The 27247-nt window shown below is 33.0% G+C and overlaps 1 protein-coding gene across 41 annotated transcripts in view; it reads right to left on the bottom strand.

Moving 5' to 3' along the window:
* Positions 1 to 27247, bottom strand: part of LOC145291506 (uncharacterized) — a 351327-nt gene that overhangs the window by 115148 nt on the left and 208932 nt on the right. For 40 of the 41 annotated variants that reach the window (XM_080137468.1, XM_080137469.1, XM_080137432.1 and 37 more), the window contains 12 exons: positions 24813 to 24932; positions 19666 to 19785; positions 18266 to 18385; positions 17961 to 18080; positions 17614 to 17733; positions 16830 to 16949; positions 15642 to 15761; positions 10389 to 10511; positions 8499 to 8618; positions 7295 to 7414; positions 4551 to 4670; positions 1159 to 1278 (listed from right to left, as the gene is read on the bottom strand). In XM_080137468.1, the coding sequence (XP_079993594.1) occupies positions 1159 to 1278; positions 4551 to 4670; positions 7295 to 7414; positions 8499 to 8618; positions 10389 to 10511; positions 15642 to 15761; positions 16830 to 16949; positions 17614 to 17733; positions 17961 to 18080; positions 18266 to 18385; positions 19666 to 19785; positions 24813 to 24932 (1443 nt within the window). The remainder of the gene's footprint in view (positions 1 to 1158; positions 1279 to 4550; positions 4671 to 7294; positions 7415 to 8498; positions 8619 to 10388; positions 10512 to 15641; positions 15762 to 16829; positions 16950 to 17613; positions 17734 to 17960; positions 18081 to 18265; positions 18386 to 19665; positions 19786 to 24812; positions 24933 to 27247) is intronic. The other variant, XM_080137434.1, reaches the window with a different exon arrangement.

Here is a 27247-nt window from a genome sequence, read left to right as displayed (position 1 = left end):
ATTTTTCGATCAAATGAATTGATTGCCTAATCTAGCTGAGGAGCCATTGCGGTGCACAGGGAGGAAACTTTACATGTGTGTGCGCAGTGACTTAGTGCATAATACATTGGAGTCTACATTGCACTGTAGAGAACCTACTGCTGATTTTATAAAATTATTTTTATACATAATGGCCTGAATAAAAGTTTAACATGCAAAAGTCAAGTATCATGGCTCAATGGTGCTTTAAACGGAAACATTTATTTCAACGCCCCCTTTCATATCACAGAACATACTCTTGATTGTATATGCCTGGCATTACTGCTTGTGCGGTGATAATGGTTTGAATTTAAATTTAAAATAAAATAAAAACTCAAGTGTCATGGTGCAACCGTGCTTTAAAAAAACATTTCAAACACACCCATGTCGTATCAGAGGACCTACTGTTGATTTTATGTCAGTATAGTGCCATAATAAAACTTCCAAAATGCACTTGTGATGTTAGACTGTATAATGCGTTAACTTTTATCTAAATCGGCTATTTCTTTTTTCGTTGGATTATTTCAATTATCTACTTATCGAAAACATTCCGATACAAAACCTATCTAAAACCATTTTCAGGCACATGAAGTACCTTCGTGACAATTTTTATAAATATCGGCATAGCTGTGAACGAGTCTATAGAAAATGAACTCGCAGACACACAGACAATGTTTCTTTTATAAAAAATGTAGAGATAGATATATCTGTTTCCCTGGTCATATCTACATACGTGGTAGAAATAGATATATCTGTTTCCCTGGTCATATCTACATACGTGGTAGAACACAAAGATATACGTTTTAAAATCTATTTCGAATTTACAATATTTTCATTACGAAAACGTTTTATATATAACGTTTTATCATAAATTTATGGTGTTAAAAGTCGTTTGTATACTAACATGTTTTTTATACAAGAAACTATATTACAAAATAAACTTACAATTGTTTCTATGTTTTCTGTTGTAATTTATTTATGTTTTACTTTTTATGGAAATATAATATTATTGTAACTTTTTTGACATAATCTAATATAGTCAAATTCGAAAATAATGGTGAATTTTAATAAGTTGTCGATTATCTCTGAGTATTATTTTCAGATATATTTTTTGACAATAAATACAATAATCTTATTTACCGTTTCCTTGGCATCTTTTTCTGGCACAGCTGAATCTCCTGTTACGACGGCAGATGCACTTGTTGCATTTCTTCCAGTACTTTTGACCATATATGTACTTTTTACCGTAATACCAACATACTATATTGAAAATAATGATAAAAATCACAAAATATATTTTAAATTGTATATAATTCTTTTATATATGCGCGTGTGTGTGTTAGTGCGTGTGTGTGTGTGTGTGTGTGTGTGTTCCATTATGTACTTTGTCCCGTTAAACCGAAAATAGTGAGAATTATAAAATATATTTAGTATAGTATATACTAGTAAAGAAAATCGACGTTGCCCGGGATTTAACAATGATCCACCAATGGCAAAATTTAAAATGCAAATATCAAGTATTTTGGTTCAACTGTGCTCTACACTGAAACAATTATTTTGAACGCGCCTCTGTTCTATCAAAGAACATACTCTTGATGCTATATACTTCGCCTTACTCCTTGTGCAGTGATAATGACTTGCATTTAGGTTTAAAATAAAAAATTAAGTGTCATGTTGCAATTGTGCTTGAAACAAAAACATTCATTTCGAACTAGCCTATGTCGTTTAAGAGAACGTACTGTTGATTTTATATGTTGGGTCTTCGGCTAATGCGGTAATATAAAGTTCTGAAATGCACTTGTGATGTTAGGCTGCATAACAGGCATGGCCAACACGCATCACTTGGACTTCATGTGGCTCGCACGAACAAATGATCTGCTGTTCTCCCACAACACATTGGCATGAGTTTGGTACGTTTTCGTGTATAGTAGAAGTGGAAGGATACAATTTTCAGTCGGATGAAGTCTTGTGAAAAAAAACTAGTAGGGTCCGTTAACCGGCATTTCCCGGTGGAAGCCTGACCCCTCGCAAAAAAGTAAATTACGGTTGTCGTTGATGGCCACTGCCGTCCTAAACAATTGCGGATACTGGCGGCCGTGGCTGAAATGAAACAATCAGTGGCGATTAGTGCTGGTTTGGGGTGATAACATGCAGATATTGTTTGAACTTTAAAATAAACGCAATTAATGGAATGCGTAAATCATAATCATTAGAAAAATTACGAAAAAAGGCCCATTAGATTAATAATGGAAGTAAAAAAAATAAGTTTTAGAAGTTGGATTCTCACTGTCTTTGAACTGTTTAGAGTGATCGAAATCAGTGATTGCAGCCCTAGCTGTTTCCCTTTGTTGTTCAAGTCTTTCTCTTCTTTTCAACTCTATTATCAATAGTATTAAATTAAATTCCAGTTTTATGTCGTTTTTTTTAACGTGTAAAACAAAACAATTACGACTTTTTCACTTCACTTCTTTGAGTATTGTCATGTTCAGAACAGCGTTTGGAATAGAAATCATAAAATTTCCCATCCTAAGAACGACTTTCAGAATATACACCCCCAGCATCCCCATGTAACGAACGGCTTTCGGAATAGACGAACCCCTTTTTTGGAGGCGGGGTAATAATTACCCCAAATTTAACCGCGATAATCGCTGTCGGCATAACCACCCGCAAATGCTAGAAAAACAAAAAATTCAAGGCTGACAATGGCGGTGAGAGTAAATTAGATCTGAGTATCGCGAGTGCGTATAAACTTAGCAACTAGTACATTACAGTAAACTATAGTGCATAATACAGTTTTTTTCTCTATAAGTATTTGTCTCTGTCAAATTTGAATGAGGTTTTCTTACTTAGCATAGTCGAAAACTTTTTAAAGGCGTCATTCTAAAGGAAATTATGGAGGTGGGCCGAGTGTACAAATATACCCCCACCCAAACAAAAAAAAAAGAAAAAGTTAAGGTGTGCGAAATCTCGACAATCAGGCAGGAATCTATTACGATCGTATTCGATTTAAAAATAAATATTTCGGCAATATCATCTACCGGCTTCGTGCTGATTATGTTGTTTGAATGTAATGTTTTTTTAACATATGTGAAATATTCACGATTTAAAACTGTTAAGCTATTTTCTGTTGTACATTCACTTTTTTGTAACTGATAAAACTCAAAAAATGTATTAATCACACATACAAGAAATTGTCAATATAAAGAGACGTCAAACCAGTGAAAGTCTGAATTTTTGTTTATGAATGTCAGGTTTGAATTTATGCATAATGCATTTTTTTTTGCTATTCTATCGAAATAGATGTAGCTCATAAAAATTTTCGTTATATTCTTTTTTTTTTAATCTATGTACATTATTACTTGAATTTCCAAAAATAAAAAAATAAAGATAGCACAAGTTTTTCTTAAATGTATTCAACTTTTGCGGCCCATTAAGCAATATAAATCGACTCATATAGCCCTGAGGAGAGTTTGAGTTTGACACTCCTGCTGTATAATGCGTTAATTTTAGTCTAAATCCCCTGTTCTGTGCCTAAACCTAGACGTAGATTCCATGATCAAAGCTACTTTCTTAAAATTGCATGCATGTGGACGTCTCTACTGTTTTCCTCCTTTTGCAGCTGACTACAATATGGTTGTCTTCAAGTCCAACGTAAACAAATTCTTGATGAGCCGTTCCTCTTAAGTAATCCAATTTACTAACGATTACTATGGTATTGTCGCATTGACTACTATACACTCACACGCAGATCAACTCAGGAACAACGACGATCAGACAGGAAAAAATGTATCGACCCACTGACTATTGACCAAAAGCGGCAAAGATATTAACAAGTTTTTTTGCAGTGCAAAAAGTTTTGGGTGAGTGTTGATTCATCTTTCTTTCGATGTGCATAAATAAACCGGGAAGTACTTACTCTCGGTGTGGAAAGTCTACTTTCGTAGTAGGTCATCTTGGCATTACGTGTTACGAATCTTAGTGTATTTTGTTTTGTTTCGATGCAAATTATCTTTTTAACTCATATCTATGCCTATGTTAGCCTTAATGACCCTTCAGAGGTACAAAAGAATTATATATATATATATATATATATATATATATATATATATATATATATATATATATATATATATCCAATTATGTACTTTCTCATACATGGTGAAAAAGCTACATACGTGGTGAAAACGAAGATATACAGTGTTTTTTAATACATTTAGAATTTACAACATTTTAGTAATGAAAACATTTTATATATTACGTTTTTATGATAATTTTATGATGTTATCAGCTGCTTTATATATTAACATACTTATTATATGACAAAAATAAATTACAAAAAAGATGTACAATTTCTTTATATTGTAATTTATGTTTTACTTTTTGTGTAAGATGCTATTTTTCTCTGGCTTCTTTGACAAAATTTAATATGGACAAATCCTAAAATAATTGTGAATTTTAATAAGTTGCCAGTTATGTCTAAGTAATATCTTTAGATATATTTTATTGACAATACAGAGAATAATTTTATTTACCGTTTTCTTGACACAGTTTTCTGGTACAATTGAAATTCCCGTTAGGGCGGCACGTGCATCGGTTGCAATTCCTCCAAAACATTTTACCAATTCCGTATTTTTTACCGTTATACCAGCATCCTAGATTGAAAAAATACGAAATACATTTAGAGTTTTACATAATCAAATACATAAAAGCTTATGCGTCTGTCTATCTTCATATTTTCAAACTCTATCTACCCCAAAACTGAAGGTCGTAGAATGGCGCTAGCAGTCTCAAATGATTGAATTTTTTACGGACTGTTCTTTTATCGGTCTTTAGTCGGTTAAGGTAGTTTTTAAGGAGTTCAAAAAGAGTCAAAATTATAAAAATCGTTATATATTTTGTACATTCATCTTAGTTTAATTTTAATTTTTAATTTTGTAATTAGTTCGTATACGTGTCACGTTGGTACAGTGGTTACGTCACCAGCTTTGAATGCTACCGTTTGCTTTCGGTTTCGATTTTAGCTGATGGCACCCAAATACTTTTTTTTTACTTTTGAAATCACACTCTGTAATAATATATACGAAATGTAGACAAAATAAAATATAACATTTACGTGTACTTTACATCCTGGCAAAGCCCCCTCCCCCGCTAGTTCTTTATAGATATAAACATATGCATATAATTATTATATCATCATTATTATTAATATTATTATTCCATTTTAAAGAAATCCAAAGATAAGTACCAATGAATTTAACGTGGTTATACATAGTGTCTCATAAAAAGAACAAGGTATATATTTATTAAATTTCAAGTAAACAATTTACGTAATCACAACACAGCAATACCAATGTTTATGTAAACTAATAACCTTACTGCGTGACACAAAATTGGTGTTTGATAAATAGTATAGTCATTAAACCAAAGGTTAATTTCTCATGAAATAGAAACTTTGGGTAACCGGATGAGATCATTAGTTGATCGAAACATTAGCATTGTCTGCGTCGTGAATATGTAAATTGTTTATATGAAATTAAATATATACATATACACATATATATATGCGTATATATATGCATATGTATATATATATATATATATATATATATATATATATATATATATAAAAATCTGTGGAAATATGTTTTTTTAGTTATATTTCACATATTATTTATGCTAATCCTTTAGAAACTTATGAAGCTCAATGTAATTACAGAGTATAGAACTAATAAATGATAAAAGTCTATATTCCAAGAATGACTTAATAAAAGAAAAATGGAAAGTAATTGCAATTTTTTCCCCAATTTTTTTGATTTTGTAATCATGCCCATATACAGTTTATTTTCTTACAATGAATTGATAGGTGCTATTTCTATTGAGGAGTTACGGTCAGAATAGATTCATTGATTGATATAATAATTAAATTAATTAATTTTCGCTACGGAACAGGTGCTGTAAAGAATAGTGCATGTCAATGTACTTAAAGGAATATATTGTAAGATGGACAACATTTTGAAATTTGAAATATAGACTTTTGTAATTTATTTGTTTTATATATATACTAGCAAAAGTACCCGTCCTTGACTCGGTTCAAAAAACAGCCTACAGAAAATGGACTCTGATTTATGAAAGTATGATAGGTTATGAAAAGAAAGGGTTGTAAATAGATAGCTTCGAATTTTGGGGGTATCAAAACCAAAGCAAAATATGATGAAAGTAAAAATAAAATAGATAACCCCCATAATTTATTATACCATACCTGTTCATACTGAAACACTTATCACAATATTCTGTGGATCTATATTAAAAAGAACCTTGTTAAACTTTGTGACATATTTCCATACTATGGAGTTCAGGCGCGAACGGACACCCCATAATTTTATTATACCATATTTCTTCAAACTGAAACATAATTATCAAAGTATACTTACGCAGATAGATATGAAAAGTCTTTATTAAAGTGTGTACCTATTTCCATTCTATGGAGGCCAGGCGCGAACGCAGACCCCACAATTCTATTATACCATCCCTATTTAAGTTAAAATATACTTATCAAAGTATTATTATGTACATCTGTATCAAAAACACTTGTAAACGTTTTTTTTTTATTATTTTTAAATTTTTTATTTCCATACTTTGTGGACCAGGCGCGTGCGCAGACCACACAATTTTAATGACTCATCATTATGCCAGATCAAACATACCTATTCCTGGGTCTCAATAAATCTTCTGTCATTATATGTGATCAGTTTTCTATAATAGTCAACCATATAGGAGCCTATTCGTGCTCAGACACACACACAGACGTTCAGGTTCATATATATATATATATATATATGTATATATATATATATATGTGTGTGTGTGTGTGTGTCTGTGTGTGTGCATAATTATGTACTTCCTCCCATTATACAAACATGTTTGGTAAAAACCAAATATAAGAATTTTAGGAATAGATATAAAAAAAAAATCAACATAAATATATAAAGTTTTTATTATTACGTTTGTATAATAACATTATTCTGTTGTTTTCATTTGCATTATATATTAAAATTCTTGTTGTAAAAATATATGAGAAAATTAATTTAAAATGTCATATATTTCTTAATTTTGGAATTTTTTGGTTTTACTTTTTATGATAATTTTATACTTTCTTTTTAAAATATAAAAATAGGGATAAATTCGCAAATCGTCGTATATTTTGATAAAATGATTATCTTAGAAACTAATTCTCAGATTTTGCTCAATTGCTAATAAAATAAATAATTCTATTTACCGTTTCGTTGACAGGGTTTTTTGGTGCAAACAAATCTACCGTTACGACGGCAAGTGCACTGATTGCAATTTCTCCAGAACATTTGACCAGTTCCGTATATAATCCCGTTATACCAACATCCTGGGTAGAAACGAAAAACGACATTTAGTATATTTGTATTCATGAATTGCAATACATTTAAATTATTAATATCTGTAGATATTTTATTTGTACTTTTGGGAATAAATCTGGAGAAACTCAAGAGTATATCGTAGATTTTAATGAGATATTGATTACCATTGATTATAATCATGGGAATAACATTTGACTAAATATGTATCTTTTTCCATGATATCAACTTAATGGATAATAACAAAGATAAAAAGTGCAATATACTGTGTAATAAAAAATTCTGTCCTTTTTTATTGTCAATTGAATAAAGTTGAAATATATACGTAATGAGTGCAGTAATTGTTTTCAAATTTAAACAGCCGGAAGTAGGAACATCAAACTAATAAAAAAAAACAGTGTCTTTGGTCATCAGCTAATAGCAAGGGTGAAAGTGTCTAGATATCTCGCTTAGTGCTGGTTGCTTTACGAAGTCAAAGTGGGTTTATCAGAGGTTGCATCAAGTTGCCGCATATGTCAAGCGTTTAGTGATAGTGTTGTGAGAGAACGTAGCTGTTGGATTAAAAAATTCAAGTCGAAAGAGTTGCCCCTTCCGTGATGAACCTCGTAGTTGTCGGCTACAGGTTTTGAATAATGGAATCCTTAAAAGAGGAGTAGTCTGGTGAACACATAAGACAGTTTTATGTCTCTGGTGAAATACATAGACTTTACCTATACCGCCTAAGTAATATAAACTGTGCAAACGCTATTAGAGGTAACTATAAGACAACGAGGGCAACATGCGTATTGCTACTTTCTCGCCACTGTAGCGCATCCTCATTCAATCGAGTACGTTCCAGTGATGAACAGTGGATATTGTACGAATCCTCAACCATTTCACACATTGATTGTCTCCTCAGAATGCTAGCCTTCATATCGCCAACGCGCTTATGCGCCGAGACAAGATTATGCTTTGTGTCTTCTAGACAGACACTTGCTTTTTCGGGGATCAAAATATGGAAAAGATCGAAAATAAATCTTAGATTTTAAAAAAGATGTCTTTTTTTCCTGTGTATGTTTTTCTTATTAAATTGAGTAGAGAAATAATTATATTTACCGTTTGATAGACAGAAGTTGTTAGTACAAGCGAATCCACCATAACGACGGCAAGTGCATTGATTACAATTCTTCCAAAATTTGTTTCCGATTGCGTACTTTCTCCCGTTATACCAACATGCTGTACAAAAAGAAAAACAACAAAGTACAAATAGAAATTCAATTCGATTTTTATCAATTATTGCAAAACCTTGGTCGACTTTTCTATTTTTCCCGTTCTACCAACCAATTTGCAGATCACGGTTGTCACGTGGTTAACGACAAAAACTGAAACCTGATTCGCAAATTCGAATCCAGATCGTCCCTAAAAAAATCATTTTCACTAAAGATGTTGGCAACCTTCTCGTGATCTCTCTCATGACTACTCGAAGTCTTTCTAGAAATAATTTTGGCTAAAAACATCGGAAAAACCGATCCCAATAATAGATTATTCTGATTTATCCGATATGATGAGGATGATGATGACCGACAAACTTGGTATATTTTATAAAATCTTATTTTTTTTATTTTTTATGTTTTATGTATTTATGATGATATATATTTTAATTTTATAACCTATAAAAAATCTACAAAAGGATTTTCATGAAATTATTTTGAGCATCACATACGAAAAATCTCAAAATTATTTTGAGCATCACATATGAAAAATCTCAAAATTATTTTGAGCATCACATATGAATAATCTCAAAATTATTTTGAGCATCACATATGAAAAATCTCAAAATTATTTTGAGCATCACATATGAATAATCTTAAAATTATTTTGAGCATCACATATGAAAAATCTCAAAATTATTTTGAGCATCACATATGAAAAATCTCAAAATTATTTTAAGCATCACATATGAAAAATCTCAAAATTATTTTGAGCATCACATAGGACAAATCTCAAAATTATTTTGAGCATCACATATGAAAAATCTCAAAATTATTTTGAGCATCACATATGAAAAATCTCAAAATTATTTTGAGCATCATATATGAAAAATCTCAAAATTATTTGGAGAATCACATATGAAAAATCTGAAAATCATTTTGAGCATTATATATGAAAAATCTCAAAATTATTTGGAGCATCACATATGAAAAATCTCAAAATTATTTGGAGAATCACATACCAAAAATCTGAAAATCATTTTGAGCATTATATATGAAAAATCTCAAAATTATTTTGAGCATCACATACGAAAAATCTGAAAATTATTTTGAGCATTGTATATGAAAAATCTGCAAATTATTTTGAGCTACCACAAATGAAAAATCTCTAAATGATTTGGAGCATCATATATGAAAATTCTCAAAATTATTTTGAGCATCACATACGAGAATTCTAAAAATTATTTTGAGGATCATATATAAAAATGTAAATAATTATTTTAAGCATCACATATGAAAAATCTCGAAATTATTTAGGGCATTACATATGAAAAATCTGCAAATTATTTTGAGAATCATATATGAAAAATCTCAAAATTATTTTAAGCATCACATATGAAAAATCTCAAAATTATTTTAAGAATCACATATGAAAAGTCTCAAAATTATGTTGAGCATCATATACAAAAAGTCTCAAAATTATTTTGAGAATCACATACGAGAGTTCTCGAAATTATTTTGAGCATTATATATGAAAAATCTCAAAATGATTTTGAGTATGGCATATGAAAAATCTCAGAATGATTTCGATCATAACATACGAAAAATCTCGAAGTTATTTTGAGTATGACATAGGAAAAATCTCAAAATTATTTTGAGCATCATATACGAAAAGATTAATTTAGAGATTTTTCCTATGTTATGTTCAAAATAATTTAGAGATTTTTAATGAAAGCCATGGCAAAAATAAATAATTGGTGTTTATAGAATGCTGATAATAAATAATTTCATTTACCTTTTGCTGGACATATTTTTGTTGTACAAGTTGATTTTCCGTTAGGGCGACAGGTACATTTATTGCAATTCTTCCAGAACTTTTGTCCCATTCTATAATTAGTCCCTTTATACCAACAACCTGCTAGAAAAAGAGAAGAAATAAAAAATATATTTTAAAAAAACTATACATTGAGAATGCTTTGCAATTTTTTTTACGTTTATTTTATATTAGCGGTGGTAGTCGGCGTTGCTCGGGTGTGGATATGTTTTTTATTTACAAGGTGGTCACCACTTATCAAGGTCCGGAAGCCACTCAAGGATTAGCATTGTTGCATGTACAGTACGTTAGTGTTGAGATTTACTAAAGTGTCTACGTAAGGTGGCGGTTCATCAGGAATTTGTTTACGTTGGACTTGAAGAGATCCAGTTTGTAGTCACGTGGGAAGCAGGAAGACGGAACAGAGTTCCAAAGGCGTTCAGTTCTAAGAAAGAAGCTTTGTTCATGGAATCTACGTTTTGATTTATGTACAGATAAAAGTGGGGAAAATTTTTTACAGTGGTTTCAGCTAGACGGGTGTTTTTTCTTAAAAGATTGGCGAGGGGGGACCAGAGATTACAACTCAGACGAGCACCTGCCATGGAAATAACGATAAAACAAATATAGGTCAGCAAAGTCTCTTCTGTGGGGGAGAGGTTGCAGGGAAGAGAAAAGGGCATCCCCCACTTAGCCACGAAGTCTATTTTGTACTATGCCAAGGCAGGATAGGCTGTTTTTAGCAGCTCCTGTCCAGATATGGCAGCAGTATTCCATCCTTGGACGTACTTGGCTTTTATATAGATAGAGAATTGCATCAGTAGTGAGATATCTTCTGGGGTGGTAGAAGGATCCCACCATCTTTCTAGCGACCTTGGCAACAGAATTGATGTACGTGCTCCATTTCAGATCAGGAGTAGAGGTCAAGCCCCGAAGCTTGTCAAAAAATGGGGATTCTCCTAGACAAGAGCCATCCATTTCACTTGATGCCAGATGAGGATCAGAGCGTTGATAATGTAAATATTGGAGCTTGGTTTTAGATGCATTAAAGGTAACCAGCCACGTATTCCTCCACTGAACCACGTGCTCGAGATCAGAGGAGAGAGAATCAGAGAGAACTTTGTAATTTATAGCCTGTGATATGTTGCTGTAGATGGTCGTGTCATCAGCATAGATGTGAACGAATGATTTAAGTATGTGTTTAGGAGGATCATTGATCTAGATCAGAAAGAAAGTTACGACTTCCGGTTGCGCATGTGTACATAAACATAAACCCATAACAGCGTAAACAAATAAACACAAATTGCTACTTTTGCAGAATTTGACCTGCGAACTGAAATATTAGCGTCATTATTTGGAAATCATTATTTAACATGGGAAGGGTGGGAATGTTTTGCAACTATTCTGTATTACAACTATACTGTCGCAATTTTCTTGCAAATAAATCAACTTTGACCCGTTGGTAACTATAAGAGCATTTTACAACAGCGATTTACCCACGTTCTTCCTTTTTTTTAAATTTATTCTCCATTTTTAATACAACTTTCTTAAAAACATTCATACATTTTCTTCTACACTACCAACATAAATAAATAACCCCGAACATGTTGCGTGTTTTTACAAATAAATAATCAACACAATAAAAAGTATTGTTTTACTGTGTACATTTTCAGCGTCCTAATTGTTTTTTTTCGTGTTTAAATTATCCAAATAAACAATTGTTAATACTTTCTGCTTTTTTTTTTACATCGTTAATTACAACATTGTCTTAATTAATTTTATTGAACTTATTATTAACATAAATTAAATATTTGGCCCAATGGGTCATGACTGTTTGTTTAAAATAAATGAAAAAAGTTACATTTTATTTTTTTATTTTCTATTTAAAAAGCCATTCTTAACACGCGGAGAGTGTTTTTTTTACTATTCTGTACTTTAAAATAACAATTTCATTTAAAAAGATACATCAAAATTTGAATTTAATTTGAAGTATTACAGTATCTGTTCAGTGCACATTTACATATAAGTATGGCAAACCACTTATAATTCAATGGCTGTAAGTGTTTTTAAATAAACAATTATAAACAGAACAACTCATAGAAATCTATCTATATTCTGTTTTCATTTTAATATACTTTCATAGAAATGTTTCTGTTATGTTACAAAAACTATTTTCTTTACGTCACAAGTGTCACGCTCATACATTCATTCCATAGCTAATCTAACATACTGACCCAACGGGTCACGGGTAGTCTAGTATATATATATATATATATATATATATATATATATTATTATTATTATTATTATTATTATTGCAAGAAATGAAAGGTCATAACAATTACACGACAGTCACTTGAAAGAAAAAGGATGTAAGCGTGACACAAAATTACACACGCTACCGTATTAATATATAGCTAATATTTCGTTTTCTATTTTGCTAGAGAAAAATATTTTTTAAAAAGCGTGAGATTAAATCGTATAAAATAATGTATGAATTCGGACTAAAATTTAAATTTCCTGAATTAAGGTGTATTTCTTTCCGGGTCGACGATACAGAAGACGGAGTGTGATCTCAGAAAACATACTACACTTTGCTCCAAGTTAACAGGCAAACGATCTTTATCTGAGATTTTTGTCTACCCGATTTCTTGGACAGTCGCTATTTTTTAATCTGATTGGTAGGGGATTTTCGTTCTCTGACAAATCATGCGTCCAATTGCTCCACTTCTCATAATTTTCGAAGAGTTATGTTTAATCACCCATGTTCAAGTCTACCGACGGCCCTTTCAATTTTATTATCACTTCTCTATAATTTGAAATAATATAAAATGTTCATCTCCGAGCAGGAGTTTGGTAGTTAACACTACTGTCAACTAGCGGTGGGTAACCGGCGTTGCCTGGGTTTTTAGAGGCGTGTGTGGTTGGGGTGGTAAAATGAAAACAAAGCGAAGTCTGTGGTACCAGTCTTCAAGAATTCTGGTGAAAGAACTGACCCACTAAATTATCGCCCCATTAGCCTCCTCCCACTTTTCGCCAAAATATTTGAGTCCTTAGTTAATCAAGCCCTAGCCCAGCACCTAACAACTGCTAAACTCCTGACTGACAAACAATATGGATTCAGGCAAGCCCGTTCAACAGCAGATATCTTAACTGTAGTTTCTGAACGTTTTTACCGTTCATTGGATAAAACAGGGGAGGGTAGAGCGGTGGCCCTTGATATATCTAAGGCTTTTAACAGGGTATGGCACGATGGTCTTCTAAGGAAAATTAGATCATATGGAATCACTGGAAGAATTCATAATGTAATTAAATCCTTCTTAAGTAATAGAAAAATCAAAGTTGTCCTCGACGGACATACATCCAAACAATATGACATAAATGCGGGAGTACCTCAGGGGTCTATCCTTGGACCTCTATTATTCCTGATATTCATAAACGACCTCCCTGATAATATTGTTTCGGAGATGGGTATATTTGCCGATGACACCACTCTCTATAACAGATATGAGGGGAAAACAAATGAACACATATCCAAGGAAATGGCAGAAACACTAGAGGATGACCTCCAATCCGTAGTGGAATGAGGACAAAAATGGTTGGTCACATTCAATGCTGCTAAGACTAAGCTTGTTTCCTTCAATAACTACAAGAAACCTTCTCTACCACCAATAGCAATGGCCAAGAACACATTGCCTGAAAGTACTTCTTTTAAACTCCTCGGCCTAACGTTTACCGGGAATATGAACTGGAATAGACACATTGAGAGCATTGCCAAGGCTGCTGCAAGGAAGGTCGGCTCCCTCTACCGTGCTAGAAAACTACTTATGCCTGCCAGTATCCTATACCTCTATAAGGCAACCATTCGCCCATGTATGGAGTACTGTTGTCACATCTGGGCTGGTGCATCTGCTGCTTGTCTCTCGCTCCTGGACAGGGTTCAAAAGAGACTCGCCAACCTGATAGGTCCTGAACTGTCATCTAGGCTTCAACCTCTGTCCCATCGACGAGATGTTGCATCCCTCTGCCTGTTCTACAAATACTTTAATGGTGAATGCTCTGACGAACTGCAAACACTTGTACCTCCCCGACGTAACTACCCCCGACAAACCCGACAAGCTACTAAGTCTCATCCCTTTACAGTAGAGATCCCTAGGTGCAAGAAAGCCTTTTACTCCAATAGTTTCTTCCCCAGAACTGCGGGTCTTTGGAACTCCCTTCCGGGATTCTGCTTTCCCAACTGCAATGATATGCAGAAGTTCAAGTGTAATGTTAACAAACATCTTTCTACTCTTCTCCCTTCATAATGACCCCGCTAATTAATTCCCTAATAGTAGTCCCCTGCTTCAAAGTGGCACTGTGCCTTGTTTAGGGTGAAAATTGAATAAAAAAATAAAAATAAAAAATAAGACTGTTTAAATATTATAAAACAAACAATGTTAAAACTATTTTTATTAATCGTTGAAAAAAAAACACAATTAAAAAATATGAACGATCCGGCGGAAGTTTTTTGTTTTCTCAAATTGTAAATGGACTTATTTGTTTTAATTTTAATTTGCGTTGTAGTAATAAATAGTAAAGAATAAATTCTTTGTGTAAAGGTAAATGCTACGTTGAAAGCACTCATAAACAAAGGTCATAGTTAGATTTCACGATTAGAGTCGTTAAAACCGGAAGTAAAAACCGGTTAGTCCCGCAGGTTGCGCCTTACACTAACTAAAAAAAAAGCAAAAAGAAAACAATAATAATAATCGTGTTGCCGCGTTTTTATTTTTATTTTTTTTATGATGGGAAAAACAGAAAGCATAATTCAGGGAAAAAATATTTTTAAAAAATAAACGGCATAAATAACCTTGTACGATTCCCAACCGGTGTTTCCTCGTAATGTTCCTTGTGAACGCATCCGCTGCGGTGTAAATGGGGAACGGGGAAAGGATGAATTTAATAGAGAAAAAAAATGTTGCAACTTCCATTGACTCTAACTGATTTTGGCAGTGGACTCTCAGTGGAAAAAATATAGGAATGTACCATTGTTGAGGAACTGAAGAGGTAACAGGCCTATAGCACACCTCAGATAATGTGCTACAGTTTGTACGCATTACATTTGCATGTAATGTCATGATTTTAATCCTATTAAGGTCAAAGTCGGAAGGGACAAAATGAGTTCATTTTATTTATATAGAAGATAGATAGAAGATAGAGGAGAAGAGAAGAGATAATAAGAATAAGTTTATTTACCATTTTGTAGACAGATATCGTTAGTACAAACGAATCTACCGTTACGACGGCATGTGCATCGATTGCATTGCACCCAAAAATCAGTTCCAATTCTGTACTTCTTACCGTTATACCAGCATACTGTGTTTAAAAAATTAAAAAATTAAAAAATACATTTAGAGTTGTATAAGGTTTTGTGTACAGTAGAAATTGGACAATATAGTAATCGATTAGTAATGGGAAATACGGTAAATTTGTTAACTTATATGGAACGGCTCATCAAAAACTTGTTTACGTTAGACTTGAAGAAAAGCATATTGTAGTCAGCTTGAAAGCAGGAACACGGAAGACAATTGCTTATTGAGATTGGCATTCTGTGGATATTCAGCGTCAACAGATACGCCATAATATTACTGTAGCTCTGTTGTTTAAACTGCAGAAGTATTTATCTAAGCTAGTAGGAGTGCCCGGAATAGCCCAGTCGTAAAATACGTTTAAATATGATATTTTAATTTATGAAGATTTCGTATATATCATTATATGGTCAATTTTCTGTCGATTCTTATATATTATAAATTATAATTTAATATATATATATATATATATATATATATATATATATATATATATTCATATGACTTGGGTGCGTCAGCTCGAATTGAAATCGAAACAACCTTATAAAAATATGTATCTATCTATATATATGCATATTTGTATATATATGTATTTATATATAGGTGTCTATATATACGTATATTATATATATATATATATATATATATATATATATATATCAGTTCCTTTCAACTATGATCGAAACCGGAACCAAAATCTATGAAGAATTCTTGGTAAAATTATTTATAAAAAGATAGATCACTTGAGTGCCATCAGCTACAATCGAAACCAAAATCAAAATTTATGAAGATTTTTTGGTAAAATTATATATTACAAGAAATGGAAGTCCATTAAAATTAAACGATAGTTACTCGGATGTAAGCGTAACACACAAAATAAATAACAAACACGCTATCGTATTTATATATAGATTATTTTCTTATACAATATTATGCTAATTTAATTATATTGTTCTATATATTATGTAGAAACAAAATATGGAAAAACTCGAAAATCTATATTAGAGATTTATAGAGTTTCAGTATGATTTTTAGTAACTGCTTTATTATGAATGGAAAGTATGATTATATTTACCGTTTTGTTGACACGGTTTCTTTGTGCAACTGGATTTACCGTTAGGGCGGCATGTGCATTGATTGCAATTCATCCAGAACTTTTGTCCAGTTCTGTAACTTATTCCGTCATACATACATCCTGTGTAAAAACAAATATTAAAACACACAACGCTTATTTCGAAATTTATACATGTTTATTTATGTATTCCTCCATGTTTTTATTTGCATACTATTTTATGATATATTTGTTTGCTCTGTTGAATGAACTAAAATTTGTAAAAATTTCGAAAAAAAAAAACGATACGAAGATTTCAATAAAAACATAAGTACGACTTTTCGGTCAACCTTAATTTCAATATATAGAATGATAAAACTGAAAAGAAGTTGTTGGTATAATCGAATCTACTTTTACGGCTTATTTAAATTTTGTTTAATTTATAATTTTTCCCGAGAAAATCGAAAACATAATTATATTTACGGATGAGTGAAAAAAATGTGTTCGTACAATGAAATACACCGTTACGATGATTGCTTCATAGATTGTATTCTTCCAAAAATTTGGCCAATTCTGTAACTTTTCGTCTTATACTATGGATATGTGTAGATAACTAATAAAAGATGTTAAAAAAATACATCTAAAGTTTATATGTTTTTCATTATGGTACAAAACCTTTTAGGATTGGCGAAGAATTAAAATATGAAACTACTCGAGATAGTTGTAGACTTTAGTACGATACTGATTATATCTGAGTACAATTTCTGGAATTTGTTTTATTTAAACTAAACAGAATAATTTTATTTACCGTTTCGTGGACACCATTTCCTGGTACAATCGTATCTACCGTTAAGACGGCATGTGCATTGATTGCAATCAACCTTGAACTTCTGTCCAATTGTGTACTTTCTTCCATTATGCCAACATTCTGTGTATAAAATAAATATAAAATACATTTAACATTCATACTTTATGAATTTTTAACATTTATTTCATCTTTTATATTTTATGATAACATGAAATTCTTATTTGCTATTTTAAACGTAAAAATATGGAAAAACACTCTAAATTTAATCGTATAATTTAATAGGATATGACTTATTTGAGTCCGACTTTCGGATTTTAGTTTCATATAATTACAATAATTTTCCTTACCGTTTGAGGGGCATACTCTTTTAGGACAATTGATTCCACTGAAACGTGTGCATGTGCAACGATTGCATTTGATCCACAGTTTTTCTCCAATTCCGTATGTCATCCCGTTATGCCAACAGCCTACGTAAAAAACAAAGAGAAAATTATAAATACAATAAAAAATTAAAGAATAGAGTTATGTTAAAAATGTATGTTTATGCTACGATCTTTTAACTTATTTTTCGGAAAAAATCAGAAAATGATTATCTTTGCCTATGATGTTCGAATCTAGTTTTTGTTTGAATAGGAGAAATAGTGTTATTTACCGACTGGTGGACAGAATATGCTGGTACAAAGGAATCTACCATTGCGACGGCAAATGCATCGATTGCAATTCTGCCAAATCCGTTGTCCAATTTTGTACTTCCTCCCGTTATTCCAACACGCTGTGTATAAAAGAAAGATACACATCAAAAATACGTTTAGAATTTTATATATTTCGTACTTTGGGAATCATTCTATGGTTTACATTTTATACATATTTGCTATATTTTTGTAGCTTAAAATATTTTTTTTAAAAACTAAAAATTAAAGCGTAAATTTTAATAAAATACTTATTATGTGAATATTATTGGAATACAGTCTAATTCTTAATATAATAAGTTAATTAACTGCTTAGTGAACAGAAATTGTTTTTACGTTTTATTATCATTTGTAATATATATATATATATATATATATATATATATACATATGTATATATATATATATATATATATATATACATATGTATATATATATATATATATAGTGAGTAAATGACAAAAGTCTATATCCCAAAGTTCATGATGTTGACCATCTTATAATTCGTTCCATTAATTCAGTTGACATTTACAATTCTTGACAGTATCTGTTTCGTAACAAAAAATCAACTCTATAATTGACTTTAGTTCTAGAATACAAAATGGCGTAATGGAAACATATACGGTATTTACAGCTTCTCTTCCAATTTTCGGATTTTAATCATGTTAAAACGCACTATATTTAATTTTGACGGATTGATTGTTGCTATTTCTTCTGATGAGTTAAGGGGATAAAAGATTCAATGATTGATATAATAATTAAGTGATTGATTTTGCGCTACGAAACAGATACTGTCAAGAATTGTAGATGTCAACTTAATTAAAGGAATTAATTATAAGATCGTCAATATCATAAATTTGTTATATAGTCTTTTGTAATTTATTCTCTATATTGCTCTTTAATTACATTGAGCTTCTTAAATAAGGATTGGTATATATTAATTATAAGAAAATATATTTCCACAAATATACACACACACACACACACACACACACATATATATATATATATATATATATATATATATATATATATATATATATATATATATAATGGTTGTGTAGACTGGTTTCCTAGTAGTAAACCCCTTGAAACCTGCGTGATTATTAAAGAGTGCTCAATGGAAGACAGGGTTGATATATAGTCTAATGTTTGTATAATGAACAGACTATATATATATATATATATATATATATATATATATATATATATATATATATATATATATATATATATACATATATTCATTATTTGAAGATAAAATAATTTTTTAAAAAGTGAAACATAGATCTAAATATAACATTGAATGTCTAAGTTTAATTTCTGGAAATAGCATTGCTAATAATAGAATAATTTTATTTACCGTTTCGTGAACAAAATTTAGAAATACAAGTGAATCTTCCATTACTACGGCAGGTACATTGATTACAATTCTTCCAGAACTTTTTGCCAATTCCATAATTTATCCCATTATACCAACAGCCTGGATAAAAAACAATGGAAACATTTAAAATACATTTAATAAACTTTTTTCTTACTTTATTTTATATCTATATTAGTTTTTCAAAGATCAAACTATGAAAAACTGGACAGAATTGTAGATTTTAATAAGATACTGATTATCACAATTGTACAATTTCCGGAATTGTTACTCCTCTAAATGTGATCATAATTTTCTTCGCTGTTTGACGACAGAATGTTATCAGTTTGGGGACATATGCATCGATTGTAAAGATAAAATTAGCAGAACACATTTAGATTTTATACATTGTTTGTGAATATTCTTATGTTTAAAAGTTTATAATGATTAAAAATATATTAATATATTTTCTAGGAAGATTAAGATATAGAACAAATTTGAAAACGAATCTTGTATTTTAATAAGATATTTTTTTTTTTTGGAGGGGGGTATTATTTGTAAAATTAGAGTGATTATAAATATAGGAATTAATTTATTTACTAATTCGTATAATAAAATCTAGCGTTACGACCGTAATGAAAACGATTGCAATTTTTCCTGTCTGATTTTTAGCCGACGAAATGGAGGTTTAAGTAACTCGAAGCATCAAAACCCGAACTCGACTGGAAAGGGGGGAATAACAGTGAAATGGCCTCCTTGTGTGGTAACTCCTTCACGACTTTTGGGTAAACTTTTCTGAGAGTTGCAATGAATTGCCTCCTTTCTTACAACTACTACTCGTCCTTGTAACTGTAACAAAAAATAGAACCGTCAGTGAACGAATGAACTAAAATTGACTAACTGATAAACTCACTATGGATGGACTATAGGGGGGTTTATAATCACCAAATGCAAATATTTTCTCATCCGATCAACATAAGGGGGACAAACAGTCGATCAAGGCCGTGCTGATTTCTTTCTCGAACTATCGACACACTGAATTCCATCGTTTCACCCATCCACATCAAATTCTGGTAAGCTACATTCCAGAACATTTTTTACTTGCTTATTTTTTTTTCACATTTTATTAATTTGCTGTTTTGGGGGATCAGAATATGGGAAAATTCGAAAGTTCATCTTAGTTTTAGTTATTTCTTAATTAAAGAAAAGATCTTCTGGCGTATTTTTAGAGAAAATAATGCAGGTAGGTAACATTTTAAATTATGCATCAATGGAAGTGGGTTTTAGTAAAAAAAATTTTTAAAAAATTTGTACACAGTGATCACCACTTATCAAGGCCCGGAAGCCACTCAGGGATAAGGGTTATTGCAAGTACATTACGTTAGTGTGGAGATTTGATGAAGTGTTTACTTAAGGGGGCGGTTCATTAGGAATTAATTAACGTTGGACTTGAAGACATCCAAGTTATAGTCTGGTGGGAAGCAGGCAGACGGAACAGAGTTCCACAGGCGCGCAGTTCTAAGAAAGAAGCTTTGTTCATGGAATGTATGTTTTGATTTAGGCACAGTTAAAGAGCGAGGGAAATTTTTCACAGTGGATTCAGCTAGACGGGTGTTTTTCGTGAAAGATTGGCGAGGGGGGACCAGAGATTACAACTCAGACGAGCACCTGCCATGGAAATAACGATAAAACAAGGATAGGCTCGCAACGTCTCTTCTGTGGGAGAGAGGTTGCAGGGAAGAGAAAAGGGCATCCCCCACTAAACCACGAAGTCTATTTTGTACTCTGTCAAGGCAGGATAGGCTGTTTTTAGCAGCTCCTGCCCAGATATGGCAACAGTATTCCATCCTTGGACGTACTTGGCTTTTATATAGATAGAGAATTGCATCAGTAGTGAGATATCTTCTGGAGCGGTAGAAGGATCCCACCATCTTTCCAGCAACCTTGGCAACAGACTTGATGTACGTGTTCCATTTCAGATCAGGAGTAAAGGTCAAACCCAGAAGCTTGTCAAAACACGGGGCCTCACCTAGACGAGAGCCATCCATCACAATTAATACCAGATGTGGGTCAGAGCGTTGATGATGTAAGGATATGAGTTTGGTTTTGGATGCATTAAAGGTAACCAGCCACGTATTCCCCCACTGAACCACGCGCTCGAGATCAAAGGAGAGAGAATCAGAGAGAACTTTGTCATTTACAGCCTTTGATGTGTTGCTGTAGATGGTCGTGTCATCAGCATAGATGTCAACGAATGATTTAAGTATGTGTTTAGGGAGGTCATTGATGTAGATCAGGAAGAGAGTTGGGCCCAGGATTGACCCCTGAGGGACTCCAGCATTTATATTGCAGGCCTCCGATTTTTGTCCATCTACCACTACTCTTATGAGCCTATCGAAGAGAAATGATTTAATGATTGAGAAAACATTTCTAGTTATACCGTAGCTGGAAATCTTGTGAAGTAGACCCTTATGCCATACCTTGTCGAAGGCCTTTGATATGTCAAGAGCAATTGCCCTAGAAAGGAAGCCTTTGTCAAGAGATTCACTAATCCTGTGAGATATAACCGTCAGCACATCTGCTGTAGATCTCGCAGAGTGGAAACCATATTGTGTGTCACTAAGAAGGTTATTCCTGCAGAGGTGGTTGACTATTTCTCTATTTAATATGGATTCCAGCAACTTACTCATAACACACAGGATACTTTTTGGTTTGTACTGAGAGGGAGAGGACTTATCACCTGAATTCTTAAATACAGGGCAAACTGATGAGGTCTTCCAGGGAGTCGGAAAGCACTTCTCCTTAAGGCAGCGCTTAAATAGTTTCGTAAGTATGGGAGCAAGTTCTGGTTGAAGCTTTTTTAACACTATAATTGGGACGCCATCAGGGCCAGTTGCTTTACTGGAATCTAGGTTCTTGATTAGCCTGGCGACCTCATGCACGGATATTTGTATGTTACCTAGCTTGTTCTGTGTTATAGGAGGAAATATGGGGAGTTGATGGCCTTCGTCGCATAGGGTAGAATTAGCTGCAAAGTTCTTTGCAAATAGTTTGGCCTTGTCTGACGCTGACGAGATGACCTCTGGTCCATTGATAATGGTTGGGATAGAACGAACACTTCTGTTCAGGATCCTATTGTTTTTTTGCCAAAACTGGTGGGAACCAAGCCGCTTATCAGCTACCTTGGATTTAACAGACTGGGCATATAGCTCTCTTGCATGTTTTACTACTCTTTTACAGTGGTTGCTGGCAGTCCTGAAAGCAGCTTTAGTCTCAGTGCATCTATTACGTTGGTAGCTATGGAAAAAAAGTATTTCTGTGCGCGACAGCAGCAACACATTCTGGGGAGAACCATGGCTGGCTGTTAGGTTTTTGTTGGAATTTTTTTAGATTGTATGAATTGGTCTATGCCTACAATAAACCATTCGGTCAGATCTGATACTATAGAGGACAGTTCCTTTTTAAACATGGAGTGCAGAGGTAAATCAGATATGAATGTACGGAAGCTATCCAAGTCAGCCATAGAGTATCAGTATACAGTACGGTGGAGGGGTACGTCTGGGGACTTCTTACATTTCGTTTTTATCTTAACTGATACGACGGAGTGGTCGGAGGATCCTAGAGGAGAATGAACGGAACATGAACATAGCTCAGGGGAAGTTGAGAGAAAAAGGTCTAGGAGGCTTGCATATTGACCGGGTGTATCGGGCACACGGGTGGGCTCGCGAACAATCTGAGTGAGGTCATAAGCAATGGCAAAATCATGACAAAACCTCCCCTAATCGTATGTCTTATTTGAATGCGTCAGCCATTTCACGTTATGGACGTTGAAGTCACCACAGATGTAGATGTTAGCCGAGGGATGTGCAGACAATATGTGGAATATTTTCTCAGATATGCTCTTAAAGATAGTAACTCCGCTGTTGTGGGGCCGATAGAGGGCCAATATAAATGCAGTGGTGTTAGGAAGTGCAACCCTGAAGCACATATAGGGTAAATTAGGATCTTCTCTAGAGATATCCATGCCACACGGGAAGCCATCCTTAATGTAGGCACATATTCTATGCCCATGGCGATCTTGGGGGTCAGGTTTAGCTGTTAAGTTAGAGTATCCGTTAATTATGAACTCATCTAGGGAAGTGGTCGGCCCTATTCCTATGTTCGGTTTCGTCTCTTGTAATTGGGTTTCAACCTCTGGAAGGTTGGAACGTAGACCCCTGATGTTGGAGAAGGAGACCTGGTAGTAGAGGTCTACGTTGGAAGATGGGGTTCTAAGTTTAATCGAGTTTTTATTCTGGAGATATTTCATGTTGAGGTAGTGGGATTTGTGGAATAGGTCGGCATACTTTGTTAGAGCAGTACAGAGAGGGAAATTAAGACAGAAAAAGACAGGAAAAAATTTTTGTAGCACACGAAAAGGTAAAGCCGTAACAATTACCCACTAGTATAGCATCGAGAGGCCCCACCAGAGCCTACTGCATGGTTCAGATCCACTCACCAAATGGCAATACAGCAGTCCCAGTACTTTGCGCCTGCTGATAGGACAGCCTCCTTAGTGGTTAATCCAAGGTTCTGGTCCCTGACTATCAGGCGGATAACGTCAGCCCAGACAAAAATGTTTACCTCTAGCACCCTTACTAGTGACATGGCCACAAGGACAGACAGAGACAGAAAAATTTCCGACATCTCAGACTACTGTTCACCGAGTACTACCGACCTTTAAGCAGCTTTTTCTTCACCCTTTGTCATAAAAATCACTCATTGAATGAGGACTGAGGGACAAAAAAGGAGAAGCGAGAGTTACTTGAGCTGCCGATAACACATCCACTGTATTATCTACTCTCCATAATATTTTAGACGCATGTATATGGAACAGAATACACGGAAACAAACACGCAGGGAAATGTAGCGACGCCATGTTTGAATTTCATTAAGCGTTCGTTTATAAACGGAATAAATGAATTCCGGAATAATATAATTTTTAGAGCTGAGCCAATCAGCGTGGATGGAATTTGAACAGGGAGACTTTATTATTTATTAATCGGAAATTGAAAAGGTTATGTTATGTTTATGTGTCTAATAACCAGTGAAATAATTTTTCCTTGATATTTTTCAAAAATACTCTTAATAAAGAGAATAATTTTATTTACCGTTTGGTACACAGAATTTGTTGGTACACTCGAATCTTCCGTTACGACGACAGGTGCATCGATTGCAGTTCTTCCAGAATGATTGTCTATATCTGTATTTTTCCCCGTTATACCAACATGCTGTAGAAAACAAAGAAAGATTGAAGATACGATTAGATATTTATAAATTATTTAATTATGAAGTGTCTTTGACGCTATTTTAGCAATATATGTTGCTTAAAATTTTAACACATCGTTTATTAAAAATCTGAAAGTCGAAATGAATGAATTGTTTACCTATTTATTAACTACCGCCTGTTATATTTAAAAATTAAATAAAAGTAAAGTAGCGACGAAATTGTTTTATCGGAACACCGGAAAACCAATAATATATGACTAGCGGGGTGGTGCTTAAAATACGCTTAAATATGATATTTAATTCATCCAGATTTTGTAGATATTATTATAGATTCGTGATTTCACTGTTTGAGAGAAGAAACTATTAAACTAGAAAGCTTTTTGGCGTTTAGGAACCTGAATAGTGAAGGGATGAGACTTTGTTACTAAGCGACTTTGTTGGGGATATGTACATTCTGTGTAGCTGTTTAATTTATCTTTAGTTTAATACATTCTGTGTAGCTGTTTAATTTATCTTTAGTTTAATACATTCTGTGTAGCTGTTTAATTTATCTTAAGTTTAATACATTCTGTGTAGCTGTTTAATTTATCTTAAGTTTAATACATTCTGTGTAGCTGTTTAATTTATCTTAAGTTTAATACATTCTGTGTAGCTGTTTAATTTATCTTTAGTTTAATACATTCTGTGTAGCTGTTTAATTTATCTTTAGTTTAATACATTCTGTGTAGCTGTTTAATTTATCTTTAGTTTAATACATTCTGTGTAGCTGTTTAATTTATCTTTAGTTTAATACATTCTGTGTAGTTGTTTAATTTATCTTAAGTTAAGTTTAATACATTTAATAAATTATTTAAACCTTCGAATTCTCATTGATAAATTTGTGTGGTCTTCTTATATTTTACTGAAGGTTTCTAATGATGATATTTTGGGGGTTGGAGCTTAGTTGACAAAGCGGGACCTATTATATTGAAAACACTTTTTAGGGCGTTATCCAATATTAAATATGGAACCTGACCACTGTTAATCGGTTTCGCCCTCACATTGTTGATGAGATAAGCGAGCAATAAAGACATTTACTATACAATTCTGGTCGTTGTTTCGCATTCATTCAAGTTGACTCTATATCCAGTACATAAATACATGTAAATATAAAAGTATATAAGTTAAGCGAATGTGGTTATGGAATGAAACATTGGCTGACACCATTTTATTATGTTGCCGAAAGATGTTTGCAAGTTCGCTACAACTCTACTTTCAACCGAGTCGTTGTTTGTTTCGTTCACCACACTCTTTTCTTCTACCTCTTCTTTTACACACGTCCGTTCGCTTTAGTGACTAAAAACCGTCTGTCCTCCCGCTTTCCTTTCCTCGTTATTTATGGAACCAGGGTACGAGATTCTTCGAGATTCCACGAGACTTTTTTCCACATAAAAACATGCGGGTGCCATCTTGATTCTCAATTTGTGCTCTGCGGGCACAAACGCGCAGCCGCTTTAACGGTAGGCCACTTCTTTCTCCACAGTTCGTAAAATATATTCTTTTAATCTGGTATAGGTGTTGGAAAATCTAGTTAAATTGCCCGGAATCTCATACTGGTATTGTAAAGGAGCGGTCAATATTTACGTATGATATGTGTAATATGTAGATGCTAAAGGTTGGGGAATAGAACTATTAAACTCTGACTATCTATTCGGGAGAATGGTACTAAAGTAGCAAAGTTAAATTATCATTTGCGAGAGTAATAGTAGAATGCTTTTAATAGAATAAAATAATCTCTTACCTTCTGAAAGTATGAATATTTTAAAGAGAGTCATTTTGTACGGGGAAATGTAGTATATTAGGAAATTGAATGAAAAAAATTGATAAACTTTCTGATACACACATCAGCTATTGGCAAGAATGAGGTGGACATCGGGGGGGGGGTCAACATGTTGAGTCTCTCTCTATATATATTGTTATGGTGTCATATTGACAGGGAAAAGGACCGTATGGAATTGATGTGTGGAGCCTGTGCATATATTGCTATGGTGTATTTTTTATGTGAGAAAAACAAGCTATTCTCTTAATATAGAATAATTTTATTTGCCTTTGGTGAGTATAATTTATTGGTACAACTAAATTTGCCTATACGATTTTATTCAGTTTATATATGGATTTCTATCTCCCTATTATTTGGGTTCATCTGACTACTGTTCTCAGTGTGATTTTCACGTTTCGGTCGATGTAACCTCCGACCTTTTTATTGTGTATATAGTCAAACTCGGGAATGTTTCTCTCGATCTCGGGAATTTAGACGGAATTTCGAGAGGAACCCTTT

Source organism: Euprymna scolopes, chromosome 12 (genome assembly GCF_053919585.1).
Source record: "Euprymna scolopes isolate OS-2025 chromosome 12, ASM5391958v1, whole genome shotgun sequence".
NCBI classification, from domain to species: Eukaryota; Metazoa; Mollusca; class Cephalopoda; order Sepiida; family Sepiolidae; genus Euprymna; species Euprymna scolopes.
This window is presented reverse-complemented; position numbering and strand designations above follow the sequence as displayed.